Source organism: Dendronephthya gigantea, unplaced genomic scaffold (genome assembly GCF_004324835.1).
Source record: "Dendronephthya gigantea isolate DGI-Jeju-01 unplaced genomic scaffold, DenGig_1.0 000000F, whole genome shotgun sequence".
In the NCBI taxonomy this organism is placed as follows: domain Eukaryota; kingdom Metazoa; phylum Cnidaria; class Anthozoa; order Malacalcyonacea; family Nephtheidae; genus Dendronephthya; species Dendronephthya gigantea.
Window position 1 is genome coordinate 3,744,916 of NW_021163010.1, and position 25,273 is coordinate 3,770,188.

Consider the following 25,273-nt stretch of genomic DNA (forward strand, 5'->3'; position numbering starts at 1 on the left):
TGCTACTTATATTGTAATAATATCAATTAAAAAATTGAAAATGAAAATTTTTGGTATAATATGCATATTCACTTAATTCATGCTTGTCTTTGAAAGTTTTCAAACCTTTGAATTAGTCCGCGAAGAATATAGTCACACCTGACACTTCAGTTGCAAAATAGCCAGGGAGCACCGTGGCAGCAACTTTTAACAACTTAATTCGCATGCGGTTTGCTACGATTTTATATGCAAATTTTTTCTTGTGATATACGTGTGAACGACATCCTCGTTCCCAGGTTTTTCGCGTACTACGTGTGCCAAATTCACCAAAGCATTCGTAACAATCACTCGTTCACATCTATCAAACAAAGAAAATCCCACCAAAAATTGCACCAAAAATTGTCAATGTAAATGGGCCTTGAAAAAAAAACTCTTCTCGACGTTTCGACCTAAGGGCCTTTACGTCAGAAAGACAACACATCGAGAAATAACAACATGATTAAAGTGGTTCTTATTCCATATTTGATGACTAGTTAGAACAATATTTGATTATTATTTATAATACTAACTCAGTAAACTCTAATAGACGAGAGAACTAAGGATCAGCGAGTGTGACTGTGTGGGAGATTATAACATCTGTGACTGTGTGTGAAATGAAATTCATTGACGCGCAGTTCCCGTCATTATTTTAGGCTCGTTTTTTAAATGCATGGTTCCAATTCCACGGAGAGATTAATACTTTCGTAAGATAAACATACTCATTAAGAAACTAACCAGAGCATCCCCCATAATATGAGTAAAGTGAATTTTGAAATGGATCTTTTTCTTCGGGGCTGGCGAAAGTTCGGAAAAGCATGCACAAGAAATTTCAAAATAGTGTTTTACTTTTGATTCCGATTATGATACTTTGTTACTAATGGTTTGTCTGATAATCCTTCTCATAATCTTCTGTGTTCCATGTATAAACACGGGCAAACCCCAACATGGATCATCCTTCAAATAGACTGTATGAGTTTGCGAACATATTGATCTGCCAAGATTTCCCTAAGACGGATCGTTTTTAATCTCAATTTGATCGTATACGGATCATCTTTCTCTATAAATTGAGTTACTTGTAAAGATTGACTGTTGAAGATTATTCAAATCACCTTGTAATTATGTGAAATTATATGAAGCGATCAAGTGTGCATATGTAGTTGAATCTCGTTGTTTTTGGTGGAAATTCGAGTTAAAAACACGCAAATATTGGGTATATAGTTCGTATCACTAATAATTATAGAGTATGTGATCATCGTCTTCGCTGTAAGTGTAAGTTGTATCGTAGTGTATCCACTTTCTCGTCACGGTTTGTGAACTAGTCGTCCACGTGATGGTTTACACATCCATCACATGCAGTTATCTTCACATTAATAAGGCAATATTAGCATAATATCTTGCTGTTTGCTTTGATGCTGTGATGTCGGCGAAAGCTTCAAACTAACTTTTTTGCCGCTTTTTATGGTTCCAGTTATCAAGTAATGGGAGCGTTTTGGTTAATTGTGGTTCTTATCACTCCTGAACTGATAAGAGGTATGTATGTGCTAAAATCTTGGCGCCTCGTCCATGCAATGTTTACTCTTATAACTTTAGTATTACTAGACGTTAATCCATATAGTATAAATAACTATGCAATAAGGCAATATTGCATGCATGGATATACGAATTGTTTACTGCAGACTAGGATTCATTTCAATCTGTTGCTATAATTTGTACGAAACGTTTGTATTCTAACGGTTCACTTCATAAATGACCATCTTCTATAACGGCTTTTTACCGCACTGAGATTCGAAGCTTGATTTTTGGTGTTTCACCTAAAGAGATTTCCCTGATCCACATGAACGAGATGACTTTGTCACGCTCGGTGTAGTGATTGTGAGTTGGTTTCCAACGCATTCCCCCAAAATCAAGAAAGAGAGAGAATTCTACCTAAAGACTTGCAGGCGTTGTACGTAGCCTCGCTAGCATGCTTGGGATTCTAAAGTATTATTTGAAAATGATTTCCATAAACAATCATAAAGAACCTGATCTTTCGACTGGTGATCTACCTGCGAGCTTTTGCCGTTATCTGTCTTATGATCACAAAACCTATAGTTTGCTGATCAGTTATGCTAAAAGTGACGTCCTAAAGGCATAATGAAACCTTGCTGTTTTCAGGCTATGGCTGAACATCTTATCGCATAAATAACGCACACCAAAATCCTAAGTGGATATTGAGCTTAAATCTTCTTCCTCCAGCCATAATATAATTTGAAACTAAAGCGGAATAAAATTAGAATGTAAATAACATTGTTTGAAGTACGAAGACAATTTTAACGCACATCTTCGGAAGACAATACCATGTTCGATCGTAATGAGTTGAAAAATGATATTCCTAAGTTTCCATTTCCGAATCTTGAAACAGCTGCTCTCATATTCATAATGCGTCATCATTTTACGGTTTCTAACTGTAGTCTTTTCAAATACTAACGAAACGTATTTGTTTTTCGTATACGACGATTGCACAAGTATACAGCTTGTCTGCCTTCTTACTTTATACAAAATATTGCGAATTCATGGGCGCCAATCTTCCATATGTTATATCATTGTTGGCTGTTACGATACAGTTTAGCTATATGTACATTGTAGTTGAAAATGAAATGCATTGTTAAATATGGATTGTAAATCCTATCTATCTATCTATCTATCTATGTTTACTGGAACTTTACTAGCTATATATATGCATAACACATTTTACTGATGAATGAATTGATGAGTTATGATGCACGATTGAATGAACGAATATAACAAACATATTTGTTATACGACATCCGCTACCTAATAATAAGAAACAATCCATAAACTATACTTCCCGTTTATGAGTTGGATTTATGCCAAATTAAACTATGGTGTTCTATACTGAATTTGTGTTTAAAGTGACACAAAATTGAATTATTCGGTATCGCGATGGATTGCATCATAGATATGTTTTCCAGAAGAGATCGAGATAACAAAACCGGCAAGAGGATAATTAGGGTTAGGGTATTCCTATGCTCGTTTGGGCCAAACCTTTCAGACTATAATATAAATATAGACTATAGTAATACATTTTTATTCAACCGCAGTCTAATCTACATTTATCTATTGTCCAATATACAGACTTTGTTACGAAACAATATATATATATGTCTCCTGCAAGGTTCAAGACAAAGCGAATACAACTATGGAAAATGGAAATACATTCATTCTGCGTTCGTATTGCGTATACAATTAATTTTCAGATCACATGTATGATGCATGATGCATGGTTTTAAATGTCGGTGGCATTTTCATATGCGTCAGTTTTATAATAGATGAAAAAGAAGGCCACGGTTTGTTCATAGGGTGATACTATGCGCGTGTCAAAAGCTGCATGGTGCATATATATTTATATGTTTATACTTCCTTTCTAACAGCTGCTCTCGGAATCTGGAGTGTTATTCGAAATTCTGTGTTTTTCTAAATACTAAGTCTTTTCTAGACAAAGTGAATTGTTATATGTATATAAATGCCAATCAGACAAAAGAGAGGTTTGAGCGATCCTTTGTCATTATTCCGTGTGACCAATTAAAATCGAATACAGAGAGTGTAGTGGTCTGCATGCAATTAAGTTCGTATAAAGTTAGAGCCTGTTTATATGGAGCGAGTTACCCCTGCTAGGCGAGGTGAAAACTGCATATAATAAAAGACTAATCAATGCGCTTTTCACCTCGTCTAGCCGGGATAACTCGCTCCATGGCCTTAGTGAATATGACAACATGATTTTGCGCTTGTTGGCGTCATTGCTATATAAAAAGTTTCATGAGTAGTAGTTCAGGAATGATTTTGCATAATGAAATACTATCAACATCTTAAATATTGGCTTGCCGTTTTAGCGCAATATTTAGTAACACGATGTTGATTTAAAAAACAAGCAGGAGTTAGGAGCATAATGCACTTACTTAGCGAGTTTTTGACATTCATGACAAATACCGGTCCAATATAGATGTCAACTCACGCAGCTGACGCTTTTGGGGAGTTAAACTTACGTAAGCGAAGACGTTTTTGGCTTAACTATATGCATAAGACTTTGCTAAACATTTTTCAAAATTAATTTGCCGATTGGAGGATAATTCTCTATATTATGTACGTAAAGCCTCGTTATAAAGTTTATGCAATATGTATTGTCGCAGTTAACAGCAATCTGACCGAATTATAGGGTTAATTAGTACATACGTGTCTTACGTGATAACAGATATTTAAACCACGTAATATTTTGTATAAATGTCTAAAATATTTAATTTTTTATTGCGATTATATAATGGCGTTGGAATGAAGTATCATTTCCCCTTTTTGCCTATATACTGGACCGTTTAGTTATCTCCGGAAGAGCATCGAATATATCTTACCGGCAGCAATGTTCGTATAAGAGCCAGGATTGTTTTTTTGGCTACAATTCACCAAATGACGATGTTATATATAGGAAACATTAATAGATATACGTGACACTTATTAGCACATTTTGTAACTCTTATATATATATATAACCTTCATAATTGTTAATATAATTCCCTTTATATTGCGAATATAAATTCAATCTATAGATCTTTCATCTTTAATTTGATATAGTAATTTTCAAACGAAGACATAAAAACTATCCATTCTAGTCATATAATCTGCTAGCGCGTGTTGTTCTTGAGTCGTTTCGAAATATTATCAATAATCCAACGCGAGGGTTTATTTTCAAGTGTTATATCATCCAAAAAAAAATGAGTCGTCCATCCTATTTCACTTGCCGTTTATATTAAGCTGCATGTTAGTCTGTTTCTTGCAATGTCATAAAAGTTAAGGCTGCTTTCCATTGTTGCGTTTTTATACGTGCGTATATAAATGCCTTCTAAGTTATGATGTAAGCGAACATGCATCCCGCAAGAGAATAGAGGAAAACTAAAAAATATGTCGAATGTGTACATGCTTTGTGCATTCGCACTACGGGCAATGACTGTTTCATATTATGTGCCAAAATTATTGCCAAAATGTGCCAAAAAGAATTATTAAGACTTGCGAATTTAAAGAACTAGGATTTCACGAACTTAATATTGATGTTATTTTGAGAGGGAATACTAGAGACTATCCGTCAGTACCATGCATTGTGTTGTACTGACCGGCTGTGAAAGTTGGTTTTTCTCTTCCCCCGTTTTTGTTATTGTACAATGTCAATCTTCATGCATTATTGCAGGCCTCTTCAAGCCCGGAGCTTCGGGCAAATTTTCCTCTGCCCTTTCCCAATGAAAGACCGTGCTTTCCAGTTTCACTTATCATTAAGACTGATGAAGATATATGTTATTTACCAGATTGGAGGTCCGTATAGGGAAATATTTCCCAGGGACGTTTTTGAGACCGAGGGAAATATTTCCCTATACGGACCGACTAAACTGGTAAACAATAGATTTTTTTCTCTTTCGATCCGAATTCATATTTTAGCGTTGGCTCTGTGCTTTTAAATCTCGCGCGGTCCGTACGGCCTCATACGGACCGCTCGCGTAGCCAATCAGATTGCAGGAAACGCTAAAATATGAATTCGGACCGCAAGAAAAAAATAAATCCTGTTATTTATATGTTAGGGGAATCACCACCGATCACGAAATGCCTAAACGGCTGGATTACCAATGGAGATTCTTGTTACAAAATTGTACGTCATACTGTGAACGTTCCTGCGAGGACATGGGAAGAAGCGCGAGCGTATTGTCGGGCATTTGGTGGCGATCTTCTATCCATAAGTGATTCGCAAGAGAACCAGTTCATTAAAAACCAGCTGTCGTCATTTGGTGCAATACCATTTTGGATTGGGCTTTACAGGAACTCGTCCATTCAGAACGCTAGAGAAGGGTGGGTTTGGATGGGTAAGACTAGTTATGGAACGTACACGAATTGGGCTTGGGGCGAACCAAACAACTGGAAAAATTCCGAAAAATGTGGTGAATTTTATGCAAGGTCTGGTAAATGGAATGACCAAAGTTGTTTTCGCCAGCGACCATTTGTGTGTGAACGGAAAAAGGGTAAGTATTATCTTAATCCTAAACTTGAGCGTAATCCTATCCTTATTCCTATCTGGAATATTGAACCGGTTTAAAATTTGTTAATTCCAATCCAGTTAATAGAATATTATCTTGTGACATTGTCTTGCCTCCTCAGGCTGTTAACTTCACGTTGCAATAAATGGTATTCGCATGTTCTTCCATCTTATACAGTTGTTTAAGAACCATGTTGTATTCAATTTTTTGTGCCTACTTTTATCAGTGTGTAACTTGAGGTTGCGCGTTGAAAATTAACCCCTTTTTACAAACATATTTCTATTCATTAAGGTACTCCTTTTCCAACAATTGGACTTCCTCCTACCTTGAATATAGTAGTGAATAATAGTAAGTCATGGTGAACTTTATTAGCTACATCTATATAGCTAATCAAAAAAGGCAGTATTACGGGCACACCCGCACAGTACGGATCATTGAATGTGTAATTAGAGATGATGACTCTCTTAAATGTTAATATATATTCAATGATCTATAGTGAGTATAGTGCTTCAATCTTGAAAACTATGGGCGGTACACGCTATAAATAATGATGCCGGCAACAATTATATATTTATATTGCAATGGTGCCATGTAAACATAATAGATACACCTTTAGTATATTGTTTGAAGCAATATTTTCAATATATTGTTTGAAGCTATATTTCAGTATATTGTTTAAAGCTATATTTTTAATATTTGATTATATGTTTCTCAATGTAGCGGTGACCTGCGATATAGGTTGGAAAGGCTTCAGAAAATCCTGCTACAAAATATCCAACCTACGAAGATCGTGGCATGCAGCTAAAATGCATTGTGGTAATCTAGGTGGCCACCTGTTAAAGATTGATGATCAAACCGAATTAAATTATTTCTTTATTCAAATTGGCCCTGTTTTGAATTCGGTAAGAAATAGATGCTGCAATGGTAATTTTTTCATTGATTGAGCAACGTCTCTAAAAAAACTCTTAACTATACGAAAGGTCATGGTACAGTATACGAATTATACACAGTGCACACTGCCTTAATACGTGCCGTCCCCTTTTTTTTGTAATTTGACTTGCCAGTGCAATAGAGGACAAGGCAGTTTGGGAAGTTTACTTTGTTTGGCAAAAATACGACTTGGATGTGCTGACGTCGGTGATCTCTAATATAACTGGAACGATTACTCGGAAAAATTAAAGCCAGTGACTATAACTTTTCCTGAGCATTTAAATATACGGGCATCTTGATACAGTATATATACACTAGAGTCTCTGCACCTCAAAAAAACTCAAATTGTACTCCAATTTAAGTTATTTAACACATTTATTTAACTCATGCATTTATAAACTCTTTGTGACTGAAAATTCTTTTAGCGATATTGGATTGGTCTATACGATACACAGGGAAATTTCAGTTGGCAATGGGAATCTGACGGTAGTAGTCTTCAGTTTAATAAATGGGATGTAGGTGAGCCGAATGGCAATGGGAACGAGAGGTGTGTCGAAATGTATGGAGGTATATTAGCACCAGTTTGGAATAATCACTTTTGTTCAAGAAGATCGCAATTTATCTGTGAAAAAGAAGATGGTATGTTTATATGCCTGCTTTGTACAGGGTATATCAAATGTCAACTGTAAAAATTCTAGACCTGCAAGGGTGTCCCTTTCAACAAATATAAATGGCTTAAATTTAATGGCCTAAAGCATTTTGAGTTGCTTTAAGGAAAAGTTGTTCATTTTTGCATCGCTGCTCTTCAAAGTTTCGTAAAATTTCGCCAGGCTTACGCCTGTATAGGTTAGTTGATCTGCAAAGATATTTAGAATCGGAATTGGAATTACTTGCATAGGAGAAGCTAGGAGCCGGGATTGAAGACTGCTAGCAGAAATGATTCTACGTACATTTATATATATATATATAAATATATATATATATATATATATATATATATATATATATATATATATATATATATATATATGTTAACAATCTCCAAAGATTTATAAACGATCACTTTTATTGACGATCTCTTTGTTTTCATATTCAGGTAAAAACGAATGTCCTGATGATTGGACTATGCATGAAGATAATTGTTATCAATTCAATCTCGCGAGTGATCAGCTTAAAAACTGGACTTCGGCGCAGCAAGCTTGCGAATCAGTCGGTGACTTCTCTTCTTTGGTCAGCATTCTTAGCGAAAGTGAACAAGAATTTGTAGCCAAAGAAATCAGCACTGTTTCCAGGTCTGCGGTGTGGATTGGCCTAAATGACCGCAAATCTGAGAATGTCTATAGTTGGATTGATAAATCAAAAGGGGATTATCGGAACTGGATTGGTAAAAATCCTAGAAACAAAGCATGGAAAGATTGTGCCGTACTTATGGGCATGAGATCAGACAGCGCATGGACAATGGAAATCTGTTCAGAACTTCGTCGATACATTTGTAAACGCAAAAAAGGTACGGTAATATTATACACTTAATGTATATGCTCCCGAGGGAAATAGTGAGTTTTGTTTTCCCAAGAGTCTGAACATTGAGACTCGATAGAAAACAAACTCATTGTACATTAAGTGTACAAATGCAGTGTACATTAAGTGTTTGGTTTTTAGGAACAAAAACATACGTGTTACCCAACAATTTCATTAAAAAAAAACCACTTTACTTTGTTATGACAAGAAGCGGGCAACAATTTTTCACTTGTTTCTCTGGCGGGAAACATTGCATTTATTTAAAGTCATGTGACTACGAATGAACCAATCATATTTAAAATACACAGCACCGATATAACAAATCCCGTTAAGCCGGTTTTCCACGATCGATATTTTTCGCGCGAAGCGACTTTATTCCTTTGTATTTGAGCAATTTGTTCCAGATGGTTGCAGTTGAGAGCTCTGAAACAAAAGTAAAATGTCGCTTGGCGCGAAAAATATCGCTAGTGGAAAACCGGCTTTATGCTGTAATGGTGCTAAATGGTGCTAAAGCGCTTAATTAATTTATTGTCAAACTTTGATTGAAGTTCTCATTATTTGCACGCGTTTTTTAGCCGTTTTTGCTTGTGATGCGCCTCTTGGAATGGAAAATGGAAACATCATAGACGATCAAATCTCAGCCAAAAACTCCCTTAATCCTTCTACCAGACCATCAATGTCTCGTCTGCGTAGCAATGGTTCATGGTGTCCAAAATATCAGGTGACATGCATACTCTTTGTTACCGCCACGCGAGATTAAGACCTAAAATCGTAGCCTGCATGGCAGGCTATGTAGGTTGGTCGCCACTAGGTTGGTAAAAAACAAGTATCGTTTTTTATCAGGAAATTAAAGCCAATGACTATAAAGTTTGCTGAGGAGAAGTGAAAAACGGGTTTAATACAAGCGTCTAATTTTTAAATCACCGATCAGTTAGAATTTTTTCAAGGCTTACAGTAGCACAATTTTTTCAAATGATTTTTGTTTTAAATTTAAGGACGATTATCTGGAAATCGACCTCGGCTCGTTGTATAAAATTAAGATGATCGCGGTACAAGGCTTGGCAACTGCATATTGTATTAAATATGGTACGGGTGGTAAAGGCGAAGGAGTCAGGCAGTACGGTAGAACAACTGGCCCGGGTTGCAAGGTATATACATGTTATTAATATTATACCCTCCAGTTGAAAATTGTCGTAAACATGAATATTTTCAAGTGAATTTAGCTTTTAGGTACACCACGGTGTAAGTATTTAATACTGCAAAATATAAAAGTGGTGTATTTACAAGCTAAATTACTTATCGACTGTCACCATGCAAACATACAAGAATATTATATATGAACATTTTTGTTTGCCACGTGAACCTCAAATATTTTATGCCTTATATATAGTGATCATTATTATCTATAGGAGTTGAGCAGCGAACCATCAGAAAAACCACATCTTCTGAAGAATCTGGAACCGTTTATCGCAAGAATAATTCGAATCAAACCAGTTCGAGGACAAAGCAGGTGCACACGTCTCGAGATTTACGGTTGTTTAAGTGGTGAGCAATTGCATATTTAAAGTGGCTTTATATATGACCTCCGGAAATTGAAAATGATTGTGTCCGATATTTGCATGGAACAATGATTATTACATCCATTTCATTTCCATGCTTCTTCTTAATTTAGAAAATATCATTTCCGACGCCCATAGACGTGCTGTTTGGAAGAGAATTCCCTATACTACATATCAATATCAGATTAATCATATTCGTCTTCCTTGGGAAGGTACGTGCAGTGGTTTCCCCTGCATAAATGCACTATCCACATATAGCCTATATGGTGGCCGTACCTAATACTCGCGTGCATGGAATATATGTAGTTAAGCCAGTGATTGTTGGGTCGAACTCTGTTAATTAAGTGGCTATAATATTGTTAATATTCATTATATAAGTGCCCGATAAGGGCATTTATATAACTATACACAATATTGAACATGCATGGACATAAAGATCTTAAGAATAATATTTTTTGTGACCCTAAGCGCATTGGAACGTTGAATGCCAATACCAGCCCTTTTCAAGAACAAAGTAAATTTTAGTTCTTTTTTCAGATGCGCGATCTTACTGCCTGGAACAGAAGGCTGATTTGTTAAGTACAAGTACTCAAGCCGTGGCAAACTATATGGAGGCAGTGTTAAATACGCTTTCACCTTACGGGTGGTGGATTGGGTTAACGGATCGTGATTATTCTCTGCACTACTATTGGACAGATGGCAGCCCTGTTCACTACATTGCGTGGGGTGGTTATATCTCAAGATATAGTATGTATCTCCTTTGCCGAAGTAAATTTATGTAACGGAATTTCAAACAACTTTATACTGACTAATACTCATTACACATCACTATACACATTAATTTCTTTCAAAATAGTAGTTTGGCTCGAGCCCTTTGCGGTGATTGCTTCAGCTCCTAGTGTATAATGTTTTGTATTGGCAGCTTATACGTTATCAAAATTAACATTTCTTTCCATAGCTGATGTATGTCTAAAATGTTTACACCAATGCATGCATGCAAGCAATAATAATTGAAAGTAATATTGTTTACTGTTTCTTTATTATCAGACACTGATGGCTGTGTTTATTATCGGAAATATGGGAGAAATTGGCGAGCTGACAGATGCAGTTCACTACGACCATTTGTGTGCATGAAAAAAGGTTGGCAACCATTAATAAATACAACTTTAGCTAGGTTTTATAATTTACGCATGCGTTATAGTTTCGTTTGACATTTTAGAAAGAAAATAATTAAAAAAAAACTTTTCTAGATCTTTCGAAATACAATGCGACTCAACGGAAAACTGATGGAGCAATCGGGAATGGTGTTACTGGAGGTATGTGGCTTATTTTCAGGAAGTAATTTATTTACCATGCGTTCATGTTGCTACATACTATACTATACTGCCAAACTATGAATCAACTCGCAATATTTCATCCAGTAAGTACTTGTGGAGACAAAGTTTAGATGAAGAATGCATATGGTGGAAAACGGAACTTAACTCTGCTGCATGCGTACTACGCAAAAAGTAGCTTTAAAACAAAATGTCGATCTGACAGAAGTCCTTGTTGCTTTAATAAACGTAATTCATGACTTCTGTGTACGACTTTGTGCCCTTAGCCACGAGAGAATTGATACGTGCATGAAACTCGCGAAGACGCGTTAATAAAATTCCTATTAATTCATATAATCGCATCCAGTTTGTTTGCATGGACATATGCATGCATGTTTTTCATAAATCGTTGAAAAAATATTCTAAATACATTTTTCTTTTTCTGCAGTTTGGATGAGCAGTGCAACGCATTACTGGCCTCTTTCCGCAGTTAAAGGTGGCAAAATATTTGGAACAAAAGATGGCCGAGCTTTCGGAGACATAAAGGTTATATCTGGTGTAAAAAATAAACCTAAAAGTGCCTTACAATTCTCAAAGCCTGGTATGTATATTGAAGTTCCATTCGAGGAGGATTATTGCTTAACCTTTCCGGACATATGCCCTTTGAAACAGCTGACAATTTCGTTCATGGCTTCGTTTGATGCTGCCGCTAAGAGCTGGAGAAATGTAACGATTTTTGATTCATTGGGAGGAAATAAAGATTTTTCAACTGGAATATCCGTTTATATTGATGAAAACAAACTATGGTTTTTGGTTTCTTATGCTGCCCAATTTTGGAAGACAAGTGTAACTCTTCAAGGAGATGGAAACTGGCGACATTACGTTGTCATTTCATCCCCAGACAGTATTCAAGTTTTTGTCAACGGGAAACGTTTAAATGCAGGGTTAGCATTATATATTGTCATAAACTATCCGACTAAATAGCGATTAGCGAGCACATTACCTCACACTACCTTGATCTGCTGTACTTTTTAATGGCACTGATGTAAATTTGGGACATCAAGTTAGCGAAAATGAACCATGATAGTGATAGATCTTATTAAGGCCCGTTTACGATTTTTGCTGCGATTTTTTGTGCGATTTTCTTCTTTATTTGATAGATGTGAACGAGTCAATTAATTAGCTAGTTACTGATGTTCTGATTAATAAGAGCTCTCATTTGAACATCAGTAACTAATTCACTCGTTCACATTTCTCAAAAGAAGAATATCGCACATAAAATCGCAGCAAAAATTGCAAGTGTATACCACCATTCTGTCTTAAGCCCGGATCAAACGAGGACGCAAGTCCATTGCAAGTTTAACTTTCGAAATACACTTCATGTTTAAACGTTCTTGTGTTTTAAAAAAAACTTGCGGAAAAAACTTGAAATTTGAACGGATTTAAAGTTGTCGAAAGTCAACACAAGTCGTCGCAAGTGGACAGTCGAAAGAAGTATGAAGCAAGCACAAGGAAAAACTTACGACGAACTTGCATGCGTCCGCTCGTTTGATCCAGGCTTAAATTACCCTGCTCGTGCATCACTATTGATCCCTAAAAGTAGGGTCGCCAAGTATCGGTGGCACCACATTTGACAATGTAAAATAAATTCTAAAGAAAGATAGTTTATAGGCAATATTTAAAAGTTCAATATTTGCAGTTTATTGTAATTAACGACAGGCGACTATTCTTCCCCTAAATTTCTTTTAGACATATAACGTCAATTCTTAAACTTTTCTATTATTCGTACTTTAGACAAGATCAACCAATTTTCCGAACGTCAGTACACCTGAAAAACATAAAAAGAAATTTTTCTATTGGACTGCAGCCGAATGCAAAAGTAACGTCAGGTGTAATTGGTTTAGCCATGTTTGCATTCTGGGAGGGTATTATCGCCGAGAAGGATGTTCAGACAATTTATAAAACAGGTAAACAAGGGTTAGATGTCCTTTTTCTCTTTCCAATATCTATTAAAACGTTCGTATTAGGAAGCATACGAAAGTGGAGATATTGAAGATAGGATGCATTTTGTACTGCAAAGAACATGTATAGACTAGTTAAGATTCGGATTTTATATCTTATATTGGCGCATAAATTTAAAAACTCACTTTTTTTGTTTTTCTACTTTATAGAATTTGGTTGGTGTCCTGTTGGTTGGATTTCGTTTGGAATGTCCTGCTATGAATTTACCACCCGGAGATTACCTTGGAATTCTGCACGTGGGATGTGCCAGAGGTTGGGCGGGGACCTGGTCACGATTAGTTCACCGGTCGAGCAAGCGTTTATCAACAGAAATATAGAGCAAACGTCGTGGATTGGTACGTATATATAACTTTTATTCTTGAATATCCGTGCGCACCGCTACATGTTGATCATAAAGCAAAGTTTATGAAATATCTGACCAATCTTTTTCTCACCCCTCCCCGCCTGAATACTGATTCAACTAGGATTTCCGTATAGGATTTATTCACACGTTTGTATTGAGTGAAAGGCTTGCATTAATATAGGCTGTAAATATTTGACTTTATAAGGTCATCTTGAGTATATACCAGTTAAACGTGAATTGAAACTGACTTCTAAAGGTGCGACATATAAGTTATAGGTTGTAAGTTGGACTTCCCGTTTCGGATTCGCTCCTCTTAGGATTCGTTCACCCTGAGATTTGTCTAGCTCAGGATTCATCATGCATGGGATACACCATGCACCCTTAGGATATGTAAACTATTTATGTACTAGATCGTATTTTTAGGCACAGTGCAATGAATTGTGACACAACCTACCAATTGAATCATTGCGATGTTTTACAGGGTTAAAAGATTTCTCGCTTTCTCGCCGTTCGCGGCGTTCGCTTCGTCCCTATCGTCCCCGTTTCGCGTCCCTTCCACGCATATATTTACGTAACAGTAAATTAAACTTCCTTTGGGCAAACCGTGCACCGACTCTCTACACCAACTGGCGATCTCACTCATCATTCATGTACAGATCTTGGCAAACTTGTGTGGCTGCACTTGCTACTCAGACTAGCCATGGATTTTGGGCTCAAATGCAATGTTTTTCATTTGCCGCGTCGATTTGCGAAAAGGAAAAAGGTATGATTGGAATTTTATAATAAGATTTAGTTTATTTCAATAATCCTCCAATTTCTGATAATGTTAATACAACAACTGCATTTTAACCCAAACCTAACTACGAACCAATCCCCTATCCGTAATGTCAACTTTTTTCAAACCTCGACCCTAATACCAAAACCAATCCTGTCGACATGAATAAACCTGATTCAGCCATTCTGTAAATCTAGGCATACTCAGAGCACTTAATCAGGGGTATCGAGATGTGGCGATGGCCAACTAGATTTCACTTATTGTCATCGGTCATGCGCTATCCAGGTTTAAAATCGCCTCTTAATCCAAACCTAATTCTTGTGGGAAAGAATAACTGCAATTAATTCAGCATAATATATTTTTGTAGACGAAACAAAACCGGTTGTTAACACAACAGGTAAGGAATTAACATGCTCAATACTAAACCATCCATTTTTTTACCATTCCCTCACACACTGTCGTCGCAATGATTTTTTCGAAAAGGAGCAAGAGGCGTATTGCGATTTCAAAACAGTTTTAAAGTTTGATAATTTCCAAATAATTAAGGATTTTTTTTATTTTTTTAATTTCGAAAAAATAGTCCTGATAGTCCTTCGTGTATCTTAGAACATAAAGATCGAAAAAGTAAAATGCCCTTACCATGTACTAAATTTTAAAACAACACGCCTCGTGTTCTTTCCAGTTTGAATTCGTCCTCTTCAAAATGTTTGGGGAATTTACGTGTTTCCATGCAATCAATTAGACAGATCAAAATAACATAAGTGGCGTAAAGGGGACGATCCAAGGTTATGCATGATTATCCCAATAAGTTTAGGGTTATGGTCTTTTAAATTACATTTCTTCTTTCAGTCGTTGATACTCCTAAATTTACGAGGGTGTGTCAATTTTCTCGCGCCACACTCAGCTGTCCAATTGGATCGGTTATAAAAATCGACGAGGCGTTCTGGGGAAGAAGACGACGCGACGTGTGCAGATATGTCAGTATAATTAACTGTGGCTTAGACAACATTCCTGAGGTAACCAAGAAGTTGCGTGAGCAATGCGATGGATCATCAAACTGCAAAGTAGAAGCTTCACAGAACAAATTATTGGAAATATGTAAAGGAGTTAAAAAATATTTGGAAGTGAATTATACTTGCATAAGTAAAGGTATAAATTAGGTATAAATATTTCTAGACACATGTGAATATGCAAAATTTATGAAAATTGCAAAGCTTTTGGTTGCGACGATCTGGACTTTTTGTTTTCGATATTTCAAAGTCGGTGAAAGACTGTGCGTGTCATATCATATTGAAAAACTTTTAAGCAGAAAATTTTTCATGCTGTAACTAAGTTTTTGGTGAAACTTTTCATTCAAATGGCTATCAGTCGACCGCTTTTGAATACAATTGGCTTTTAGTTTTATTTCCTTACCCACTCGATTTAGTAGTTTAATATAATCGATTTAAATTCCATTTTTAGAGAAGATGAAAACCCCTTGCTCACCTGGCTGGATCCGAAGTAAACATGGCGGTGATTTAGCTTGCTATCGTTTCATGCAGTCAAGGCAAAATTGGTCTGATGCTGAAAAAACCTGTAAAGAATTTGGTGCAAAACTGATGAGCATTACAGAGAAGTATGTCTTTGACCAGGATTATTGCATGTAATAATTATGATCGTTATTTACTTAACAGAATTTACAGCCTCTGATTCACTAATAGCTGTGAGTGAAATCGTTTCGTCATAACGTAAGATAGCAGTTTTTATGCGCAGGCTATTACGTAAAAACAAGGGCATCCTGCAACGTCCCAAAAGAGCGGAAATGTGAAACCGAAAAAAATGCGAGAGAATAAAGTTTTATTTATTTTTCATTCTTTAAAATTGCCAATAAAACAAGTATTGAACTCGGTTTGCACGCGATTTGTAAAATTATAAGCCTCAGTTTTGTCTTTATCAATCTCAGCCTTTGACGACAAATTTTAGCTTGATTATTCTTCATGCATATTATGTTCAAACTCATTCAATAATCGTTAATCAATGTGCAATCCACCCTATCGATGATCAAGTTATGCCTATACTATTTTCGCGTTGGAACCTCGCTCTTATATCATCAAAACGCGCAGGGATGATTGGCTTACTAAAGACACCTTGTTCATCGCAGCCAGTATACTCCAATGCATATTTTTCCGTAATTGGACGTGTAAATATTTTTATTAACATTTAGATCCGAGCAGGTCCTTGCGACTACTCTGATGGAGCGTGCTTGGAATACAGATGTATGGATTGGCTTGTCCTTGTCAAACAATGAATTTATTTGGTCTGACGGAGCACCGGTAACTTGGACCAACTGGGGCGTGGGAAATCCGCGTGGTTCGTGGACTGGGAAACGTTGCGGGTACATGAACCTTGAACGATCACTACGAGATTTAATGTATTGGAAATTAGGAAAATGTAGTGAAGAAAAACAGTTCATTTGCAAGAAAATTGTCCGTAAGTTATGCATTGAACTGCATGGAATATTGAAATGCAGGGAGCATCTTGTTCTGCACTGCATGAAGCATGTTCGTCGCGAATGCAATTAAACCATAAAATTCATCATGGTAGAACATGATCTGGTTGATCAGGATCTGGTTTCTGATTTTTATACTACAGGGTCCTGTTGTACGAAGACTGGATAGGACTACTCCACCGGATAGTGATTTTTTCAACTGTTAAAAATAGCTAAAAAGTAGTAAAACTACAGATTTTGAGTTAAAATTAATAAAGATAATCCCCAACTTTAAGGATATGAAAGTTAGTTTAGGTTATATGAAACTACAGGAAATTTTAGAGCAATAGAAAATATCACTATCCGGTGGACAGCGCTATCCAGTTTTCATACAACCGACCCCTGGTTTAATACGTAACAATGCATGATTGCATGTGTTATTTGGGGTCAACTAATAATCATATATTTTTCACCAAGGTCGTAATAATCCACCGAGCACACCTAAAAAAGGTTTGTGTTATGAATTATTGATTTATTATCTATGAATGTAAGACCGACCTGTAGTAATATTTATGTCTGTCATCTTGCGCGAGTAATCTTTGTACTATTTCCACACATGTTGCATTTCCGCAGCTCGTTACTATTAAATTATTCTGAGCCTGTGTATGAGCCCGAGGTCCATTTTTAAGCACACACCATTGATGCATGTAAACTGCGTATTTTTAAATTTTAATTATCGTTATAGACGCTTCATGTTCTTTTGGTTGGACGCCATTCAAAAACAAATGCTACAAGTTTTATTCAAATATGTAAGTAAATATTAAAGTTTCTTAAAGATCCAATGTTTGATAATCACACAGTCGCAAATACCAAACGAGCAACAAATACTAAACTTGCATTTTTTGCGACCGAAAAGTGTTCTACCTAATTTTGGAATTTTCCGTACCAAACATTTCTTTTTCTCTAGTTTGACTATCAGATTTCAAAAAATGATCGAACTTTTTAATTTGCCTATTGTATGCCGGGGACCGGTAGTGTCAAGCCCGTTTAGCTTAAACGGTGGTTAAGTTTAAAATGAAAAGCAAATCTATTATTGTTTTATTCAACAAGCGAACTAAATGTTTTTACCCTTAATATACTGGTTACAACTACATATTTAGTGCATAATATTCAAGTTGACTCATTCAAGACAGATAAGAGTGGTATTTAATTTTGACTTATCCGCCGTTTAAGCTAAACGGGCTTGATACAACTGGCCCCTGATGTGTTGTTGTTACCTTACTCACATGCAGGATCACCTGGGAACAAGCTCGACGGAACTGTAGATCGTTTAGAACATCAATTAGTCGTTTAGTAACCATAACAAGCAAGGAAGAAAACGATTTTGTCTCAAACTTAGCTAACACAACCATCTGGATTGGTTTGGAAGGAAGAGGTGTATACCGAGGTGAGTTCTTTTCGTAGTAATCAAGCAAGCGTAGTAATCAATCTTTTCTGATTGGAATACATGCAGGAACTATTTAAAATTCTACTATCATTGCCTACTTCTATTTTCTAAAGGTCATGTATGGACTGACAACACTGCGGTGGGATTTACAAATTGGGACATAGGTCAGCCTGACAGTTACAATGGACGTGATACATGCACGGAACTTTATGCTGAAATTGGAAATTGGGGTGATGTAAATTGCTACTCCCGGAGACCGTATGTATGCAAACGGGATTCATGTAAGTTTTAGCATAGGTACAATTATAGAATACCCCGCAAGGTTATTAAGTATACTTTATTCATCCTCTACAACAACTTTTTATTTGTGGCCGTGCATGCATGGGTCAGCCTTTTCTTACTATATTTTTCTTTAGGCATTCCGTAATAGTCATGCTTCTATATATGTGGATTTTCTAATAAAGTTTTTTTTGTGTGGGTTTATCTGCTGAAACGAGTTGCTTTAATGCATGGCGGGGTATTCAGTGTAATTATTCTCACTTGATCCTTTTGAATTATCCACGTATAGTGGTTTTACCATATGGTAGAGGCTGAGAAAAATAAATAACATTTATTTGGACTAAACTCAATTACAGTTCGTAGTCGATGACGTCACCATCATAAGGGTTGGAGTAGAGTTAAGATTATATAGGCTGTGGAACAGGAAAAAGAAAAGCGGTCTATCAAGCATAACATTTTCAATATATTTTCCCTTTTAGTGGCTACAGCTGGACCATTGCCGACAGCTGGAACAACATTAGGTAAACTCTAATTTTGCCTCGTTGCCATTTTAGTCGTAGGTGTCAAGGTGGCTGATGTGATAGAATATTTCTATTTGTGTGCAGTCAACAATGCAACCTTGTGCCCATGCAGGGGTACGAGGTTGTCAACAATGACCGATTTGAATAAAGAAATAAAGACAAATTTACAACCGGACTAATCTGTCTGAAGATGACTTTGTAATAAAGTCGAAAATTTACAGTCTCAATCTGTGTCTTGTTTGAATTATATTTTGATTCTCAAGATGTCTTGTTTGTTCGGAATTTGCTTTTTACTTTACTTTCTTAAATTGTCGGCTGGTCATGGTTTTTTGGTCTATTTCTCATCGGTGCATGAAAATGATTCATTCATGACAATTACGATTAAATGGAAACCAGACTTTAACAACAACGGCTCTTGGAATATATGGCGCGTCACAATATCGTGAACCGATACATATATGCTCCTATGACAAATGACAGATTTATACAAATGTTTTCATTCAAAATAGATTAATAATATAGATTGTTAATAGTTGTTTTGTATACTTTAGTTAGCAATTAGGTTATTAATGTTACTTATAACGTATAACGTGTGATTCTCATGCAGATGCTTAGTTTTATACAATGTTGTGTTCATCAGTTTTTTCATCCTTTCAGTTAACTCAACTAGGTGCAAAACTGGTTGGTATCTATTTAATAACATGTGCTACACTGCTAGCGACACGAGAAATAGCAGCGGATACAAGGCGTGGTATGACGCAGAAACGTACTGCAAACTGATGGGAGGAAATCTTGCCAGTATCTCTTCTAGCGAAGAAAATGCCTACATTAAGCAGCTAATAAGGTTTGACATTTAATTTTTATTTGTTTATTAGTATTCTTATTAGACATTGAACGAGGATCATTCACCCAAATTTTACTCTGAGGGATCATTCCAGGGGGTAATTTTTGGGCGAATACCCCTTGTTCAAGGTCTATAACAAGTATATTATACCGAACCACATATGACCGCTAACCACCCCTCCCCATAAATAACCGCCAAACACCCCCCCCACACACAGCCGCGTACGCCTATACTTAAAATTGCATAAATATGGTATAATATTTTCCAGAACTAAGTCAGGGTACTCATTTTGGATCGGGTTACACGATATGGCCGGGGAGAGTCTTTATGAGTGGTCGGACGGAACAGGTTATGGAAAGTTCATGAACTGGGTTAGTGGAGAACCGAACAATTATCATCGCCAAGAGGATTGTATAGCTATGATTAGAGGGTCTGGGGCATGGAATGATAATCATTGCTCCTCAAGGAAATCTTTTGTCTGTAAATCTAGTACAGGTATGGATAACTGAGTTGCTCATGTTCAATATGCTTTACATATTTTCCCGACCACTAGGGGTTTCTCATTTCTATCCTTCCCTACACCCTTTCTCGTCGATACAGCGAACCCATTGTGTTATCCTGTTAAAAACTTCATGTTACTAGTTATAGGTTCATTGGGCCAGTCATAAAAAAGACTAGTTAACTTTTAACTTTAGTTAAGACAGAATTGGTCAATCAGAGTCGTGTATTTCCGATTTAACTAGGATTTAACTATGAAAGTAGTTGAAGAGTTTTATACAACCGGTCCTCAAAATCCTTACTTTAATTTCAAAAAGGGTATCATCTGTATTGAGTGGATTTTCCCGATTTCAGTTAATGTTGAAACTTATTGAATACGTGTTCTCCTGCCAATTCTTCACTTTAGTGGATACTCCAATAAAGCCAACTCGCATCAAACCAATCAAAAACAGTAAGTAACATCAATAAGATAATCTCAGATACATTTGTACACCTTCATAGTAGGAAAAAATTTTAAAAAGCGCCGATTATATCTGCAGCTTGAATAGCGTGTGAGTTCACCCTTGAATTTCAATGATAGTTAAGAAAATGCTACTCTGGACAGAAAAAGAATATAAAATAGGTTCTCATCAATAGTTCTTCAATTAATTTATCAATTGTCATTCATCGTAGGTGGTTACTGTCCTCCCGGATGGTTTCAAAACGGGGGATACTGCTACGAATTTCATACCAATAAAAATGAATACAGATCTTGGTATGATGCAAAAAGTACATGTGAACAAGGAACGAATTCAAGTAGCGTAGGAGAATTAGTCAGCATAACCAACGAGTAAGTATTATTTTTATTATATATTTGGTTAAATTATTCCAAGTAACTAGTACTTTAACTAAAGCCGGGGGCGTAACTAGAACGATAATTGAGGGTGGGGATGGTGGTGGGTGTATTTTCATATATTCAGTTTTGTCCGACGGATTTCTATGCACTTACAGCTATTGCACTTACAAACGAAATTTGTTCTAGAATTCGTTCTAGTTTACGCCTCTAGACTAACGCGAAGTCTCATCCGTTATCCATGCAACTGTGTAGCGCAAACAAATAATTTGACCACCTTTCAACCAGGGCCGTAGCTAGACCGCTTAATTGAGGAAGGTATATTCATATGTTTACATATCATAGGAACAATAACGTACATAAGAAATCGGTCGGACAAAGGGCGAATATATGAATATAACCCCCCCCCCCCAATTAAACTTTTAGCTAAGGCCCTGCTTTGTCCAGGATAAGTAATATTTAATTTCTCCCAAGATGACAAACAGATCTGTTTATCTCGCTAAACGTCCCAAACATGCGAAACTAATTGTAGAAAATACTCCTAGAATTGAACAAGCATTCATCACATTGCATCTGAATGGAGTGGAAGCACCATTATGGATTGGCATGAACAATCTCCACCTCACCAGTTCGTTTTATTGGGCGGATAACTCTCCCTCAAACTATTTCCATTGGAACAAGGGACAACCATCGAATACTTGGAGACTTTGTGTCGTAATTTCTCCGTTTAGAAGGAATGCCGGGAAATGGAGTACAACCTCGTGTACTTCTTCGACCTACGGGTTTATCTGCAAAACTGGTAGGTTATATGAATGCTAATATTAAATGCTGGGAGCCAATGTACAGCGTGTCTCAAATATTGAGTCCAACGATTTAGGTTTTACATAGCAAGAAAATGAAGTTTTTTTTGACTGATGCACCGAAATTTAGCTTTAAAACAATAAATTTTTAAGCCATACCAAAAAATAACCGAATAATCGTGTGTTAAAATCACATTCCTTTACCCCTGGGAATTGAACAGACATTCTTATTGGCATACACGCATCGAAGCTCATAATAAATACAAATTTGCTTACTGAAATACTTTTTTCATGGCTGTTCTTTTTATAGCCGCAAAGGAGGCGCCAGTTACGGCTCCGACAATCACTCCAGTGACAACAGGTAAATTACGACGTGATGCACGACGTTTCTGGCCCAAACGTGTCCGCCTTTAGGCGCATGGCAAGAGAATTTTTAGCGACATGTTTCGAAGCCTGCATGGGATCTATGATATTCTTTATACAACCTCTCGCACGAAACACCTATGGGTGATTCATTAGGATTAATGTATAGGCTCAAACTGCATATATATTTTCTTGCATGTTTGCATGTGACATCATGCAATAAGTAGATTAGCTTGTGAGTACACCACTTAAGTATTTAATAACGAAAAGCTTTCGGTCCGTTAGCCCGGGCCGTCATCAGTGCAATATAAATACTTGGACTGATGCATATTATATATACCTCCCCAACAATGCATTTTTTTCTCTTTCGCGTTCAGAAGTACCCAAATTTACGTGTGGAAAAGAATACATGAAATATGACGAATCATGCTATATGTTAGTAAATACACCAAAAACCTTCGACGAAGCGAAGAAGGCTTGCAAAGCGAAAAATAAGGATGCCGAGCTTATCAGTGTTGATTCTGAGTTTGAACAAGGTGCGTATAAGTGCATTACATTTTTGATAAGCTATACTTGTCTGTTTCCTTGATATTCTTTATATATTAATATATACTTTCTAATTTCTGAAACCTTTCTGACGCTAATTTTCAAAGGGCGTATAGACTAGGCAGTGGATGTAGTTAGAAATACCAATCAAGTTTATACATTCAATTAAATAACCATGTTAAAATAATTGCACTTTATATAGAAGAAAGAATAACTATGTTTAAACTATGTATTTAGTGCACGAATTAAATAATTCTGCCATCATTCACGTTAATTAATAAGTTCTGCCATCATTCACGTTAATTAATATATAATGTCTAAACATCCCTAACCCTAACCCAAACCACCTAAACGGGCTTCGAACATCTGGCCTAGCTTTGGAGTCGAATAATTAACAATTATACCACGAGCTCGAGTCGTATATGAGCTGATAGCCGACGAGGTGCGTAGCACTAGCTGAGTCAGCTATCAGCTATATACGACGAGAGTGAGTGGTATATATAATGCTTTTTTATAATATAGCCAAATACCATTTATTAAGCGACAAAAATATTCCAGAATTCTGTCAATTTCATCTTTATTTACCTCAGCAAACCGGTCAGCCATTTTGCTTTTTCTTTGGTTTTACCACTCACCGTATATGAGCTGATATACGGTGGGTAGCTCGACCAATCAGATTGCGGAATAGCTCATGTAGAATGAGTAGCTATATTATAATATATATCAACGTGCGCTTTTCTTTCAGCTCTGCTTGTGTATTTAATGGAGAGGAAACTAGGCAGCGTTTGGATTGGCTTGAGTAAGAAGCCTTGGTCAGCGCTGAAATTCACAGATCACAGTTCCCCGATTTATTCTTTCTGGGGCGCAGGACAACCGAACCGGCAGCTTGATGAAGAAACATGTGTTCAAGCGAATGTGTCTGGATCTCATGTTGGCCGCTGGGATGATGTTGATTGTAGTAAAAAGAATGTTTTTATATGCGAAATCTATCATGGTAAGTTTCTTTTTTTTAATAAATAAATGCTGCTTTTTTATTCCCGTCGATATAAAGGACTGGTCTGGTCTTTTTGAATGTCCTGTAAGTACGTTTCAGAATCAGTACGTGACATGCGCATAACGGTCGACACAGACCGGACGTTAAATTCTATGGAAAGTCAAAATGTGTTATTGTTATATATGTAATCTACAAGAACATTATGATAGGTTAAAATTAATTTCTCGCGACCTGTCTGCATGTGTGGAACTTAAGTCAGCGTAACCTCGTACCCAGGGATTTTCCACGAGGTTTATGTCAGCGTTCACGCATGCAAGATCCTTTCAATGGATAAAGTCCAGCTTAATCAGACGTATTTCTCTGTTACGATTATATATCATAGTTTTCTTCTTTCAGGTGAGCCAAAAGTAACATTGGAAGGTAAGAAATCTATTGCTTGAAACATTGGAATCACTGAAGCATTTTGCTGCTGTGTATGAAAATATATGTTGTTATATAATATATTGTCACTAATTCTATATGAATAAAGTTGCACGTACGACAATACATCAAATGCAGACTCGCGCATGATTTTTAATATCATTATACATTAGCAATGTCTCCTGTAATGTCACCTATCTGATTTAAAGCTGACATTTGTTGACAGCTGATATGGTATTCCCATAATTTCCATTTCAGAAAATGGCACTTGCGAGGTTGGATGGACGAAATATAGAAAAAACTGCTACAAACATTTCCAGCGTTATACTTCATGGCCTGCATCGCGTTATTTCTGTCTTCGAAACGGTGGGGATTTGCTGAGTATCGGAGATGATGAAGAACAAGATTTTGCTATGACCTATTTCTCAAACAAACCAAGATCATGGTTATGGTTAGGTAAGCGTCTTGGCAAAATTTCGTTATCATCGGTTTGGACTTTGGATTTCTCTAACATTACGGCATGTGCCGTGTTTATGACAGAAAAACATCCATGGGGATGGGATATTCTGTATCAAATATGGATTTTGTTTCTTTTGAAAGTGTGCAAAACATCAAAAGAAAGTAGACAAAACAATTTATTATTTTCGGTCAAGGACATTTTCACTCTCATTTTAAAGCCGTAATATTATCACCTTTTACTCTTTATGGGCTATTTT

The 25,273-nt window shown here is 36.5% G+C and overlaps 1 protein-coding gene across 2 annotated transcripts in view; it reads left to right on the plus strand.

Moving 5' to 3' along the window:
* Positions 1–1,410: 1,410 nt before the first annotated feature.
* The window catches only part of LOC114519252, a 31,650-nt gene continuing 7,787 nt past the window's right edge, over positions 1,411–25,273 (plus strand). The window contains exons 1-36 of one of the 2 annotated variants that reach the window (XM_028539356.1): positions 1,411–1,548; positions 5,637–6,071; positions 6,378–6,434; positions 6,807–6,988; positions 7,442–7,655; positions 8,113–8,523; positions 9,110–9,255; positions 9,530–9,682; positions 9,944–10,079; positions 10,207–10,305; positions 10,631–10,840; positions 11,141–11,233; positions 11,344–11,409; positions 11,855–12,350; positions 13,201–13,373; positions 13,578–13,763; positions 14,253–14,534; positions 14,914–14,943; positions 15,396–15,695; positions 16,008–16,161; positions 16,750–17,015; positions 17,491–17,523; positions 17,759–17,822; positions 18,306–18,460; positions 18,574–18,741; positions 19,219–19,260; positions 19,918–20,104; positions 20,373–20,599; positions 21,009–21,053; positions 21,275–21,431; positions 21,980–22,233; positions 22,545–22,595; positions 22,975–23,133; positions 23,889–24,137; positions 24,534–24,557; positions 24,816–25,013. In XM_028539356.1, coding sequence (XP_028395157.1) covers positions 1,497–1,548; positions 5,637–6,071; positions 6,378–6,434; positions 6,807–6,988; positions 7,442–7,655; positions 8,113–8,523; positions 9,110–9,255; positions 9,530–9,682; positions 9,944–10,079; positions 10,207–10,305; positions 10,631–10,840; positions 11,141–11,233; positions 11,344–11,409; positions 11,855–12,350; positions 13,201–13,373; positions 13,578–13,763; positions 14,253–14,534; positions 14,914–14,943; positions 15,396–15,695; positions 16,008–16,161; positions 16,750–17,015; positions 17,491–17,523; positions 17,759–17,822; positions 18,306–18,460; positions 18,574–18,741; positions 19,219–19,260; positions 19,918–20,104; positions 20,373–20,599; positions 21,009–21,053; positions 21,275–21,431; positions 21,980–22,233; positions 22,545–22,595; positions 22,975–23,133; positions 23,889–24,137; positions 24,534–24,557; positions 24,816–25,013 — 6,154 coding nt within the window. In that variant the 5' untranslated portion in view covers positions 1,411–1,496. Of the gene's footprint in view, positions 1,549–5,636; positions 6,072–6,377; positions 6,435–6,806; positions 6,989–7,441; positions 7,656–8,112; positions 8,524–9,107; positions 9,256–9,529; positions 9,683–9,943; positions 10,080–10,206; positions 10,306–10,630; positions 10,841–11,140; positions 11,234–11,343; positions 11,410–11,854; positions 12,351–13,200; positions 13,374–13,577; positions 13,764–14,252; positions 14,535–14,913; positions 14,944–15,395; positions 15,696–16,007; positions 16,162–16,749; positions 17,016–17,490; positions 17,524–17,758; positions 17,823–18,305; positions 18,461–18,573; positions 18,742–19,218; positions 19,261–19,917; positions 20,105–20,372; positions 20,600–21,008; positions 21,054–21,274; positions 21,432–21,979; positions 22,234–22,544; positions 22,596–22,974; positions 23,134–23,888; positions 24,138–24,533; positions 24,558–24,815; positions 25,014–25,273 lie in introns of those variants that run through there. The other variant, XM_028539362.1, reaches the window with a different exon arrangement.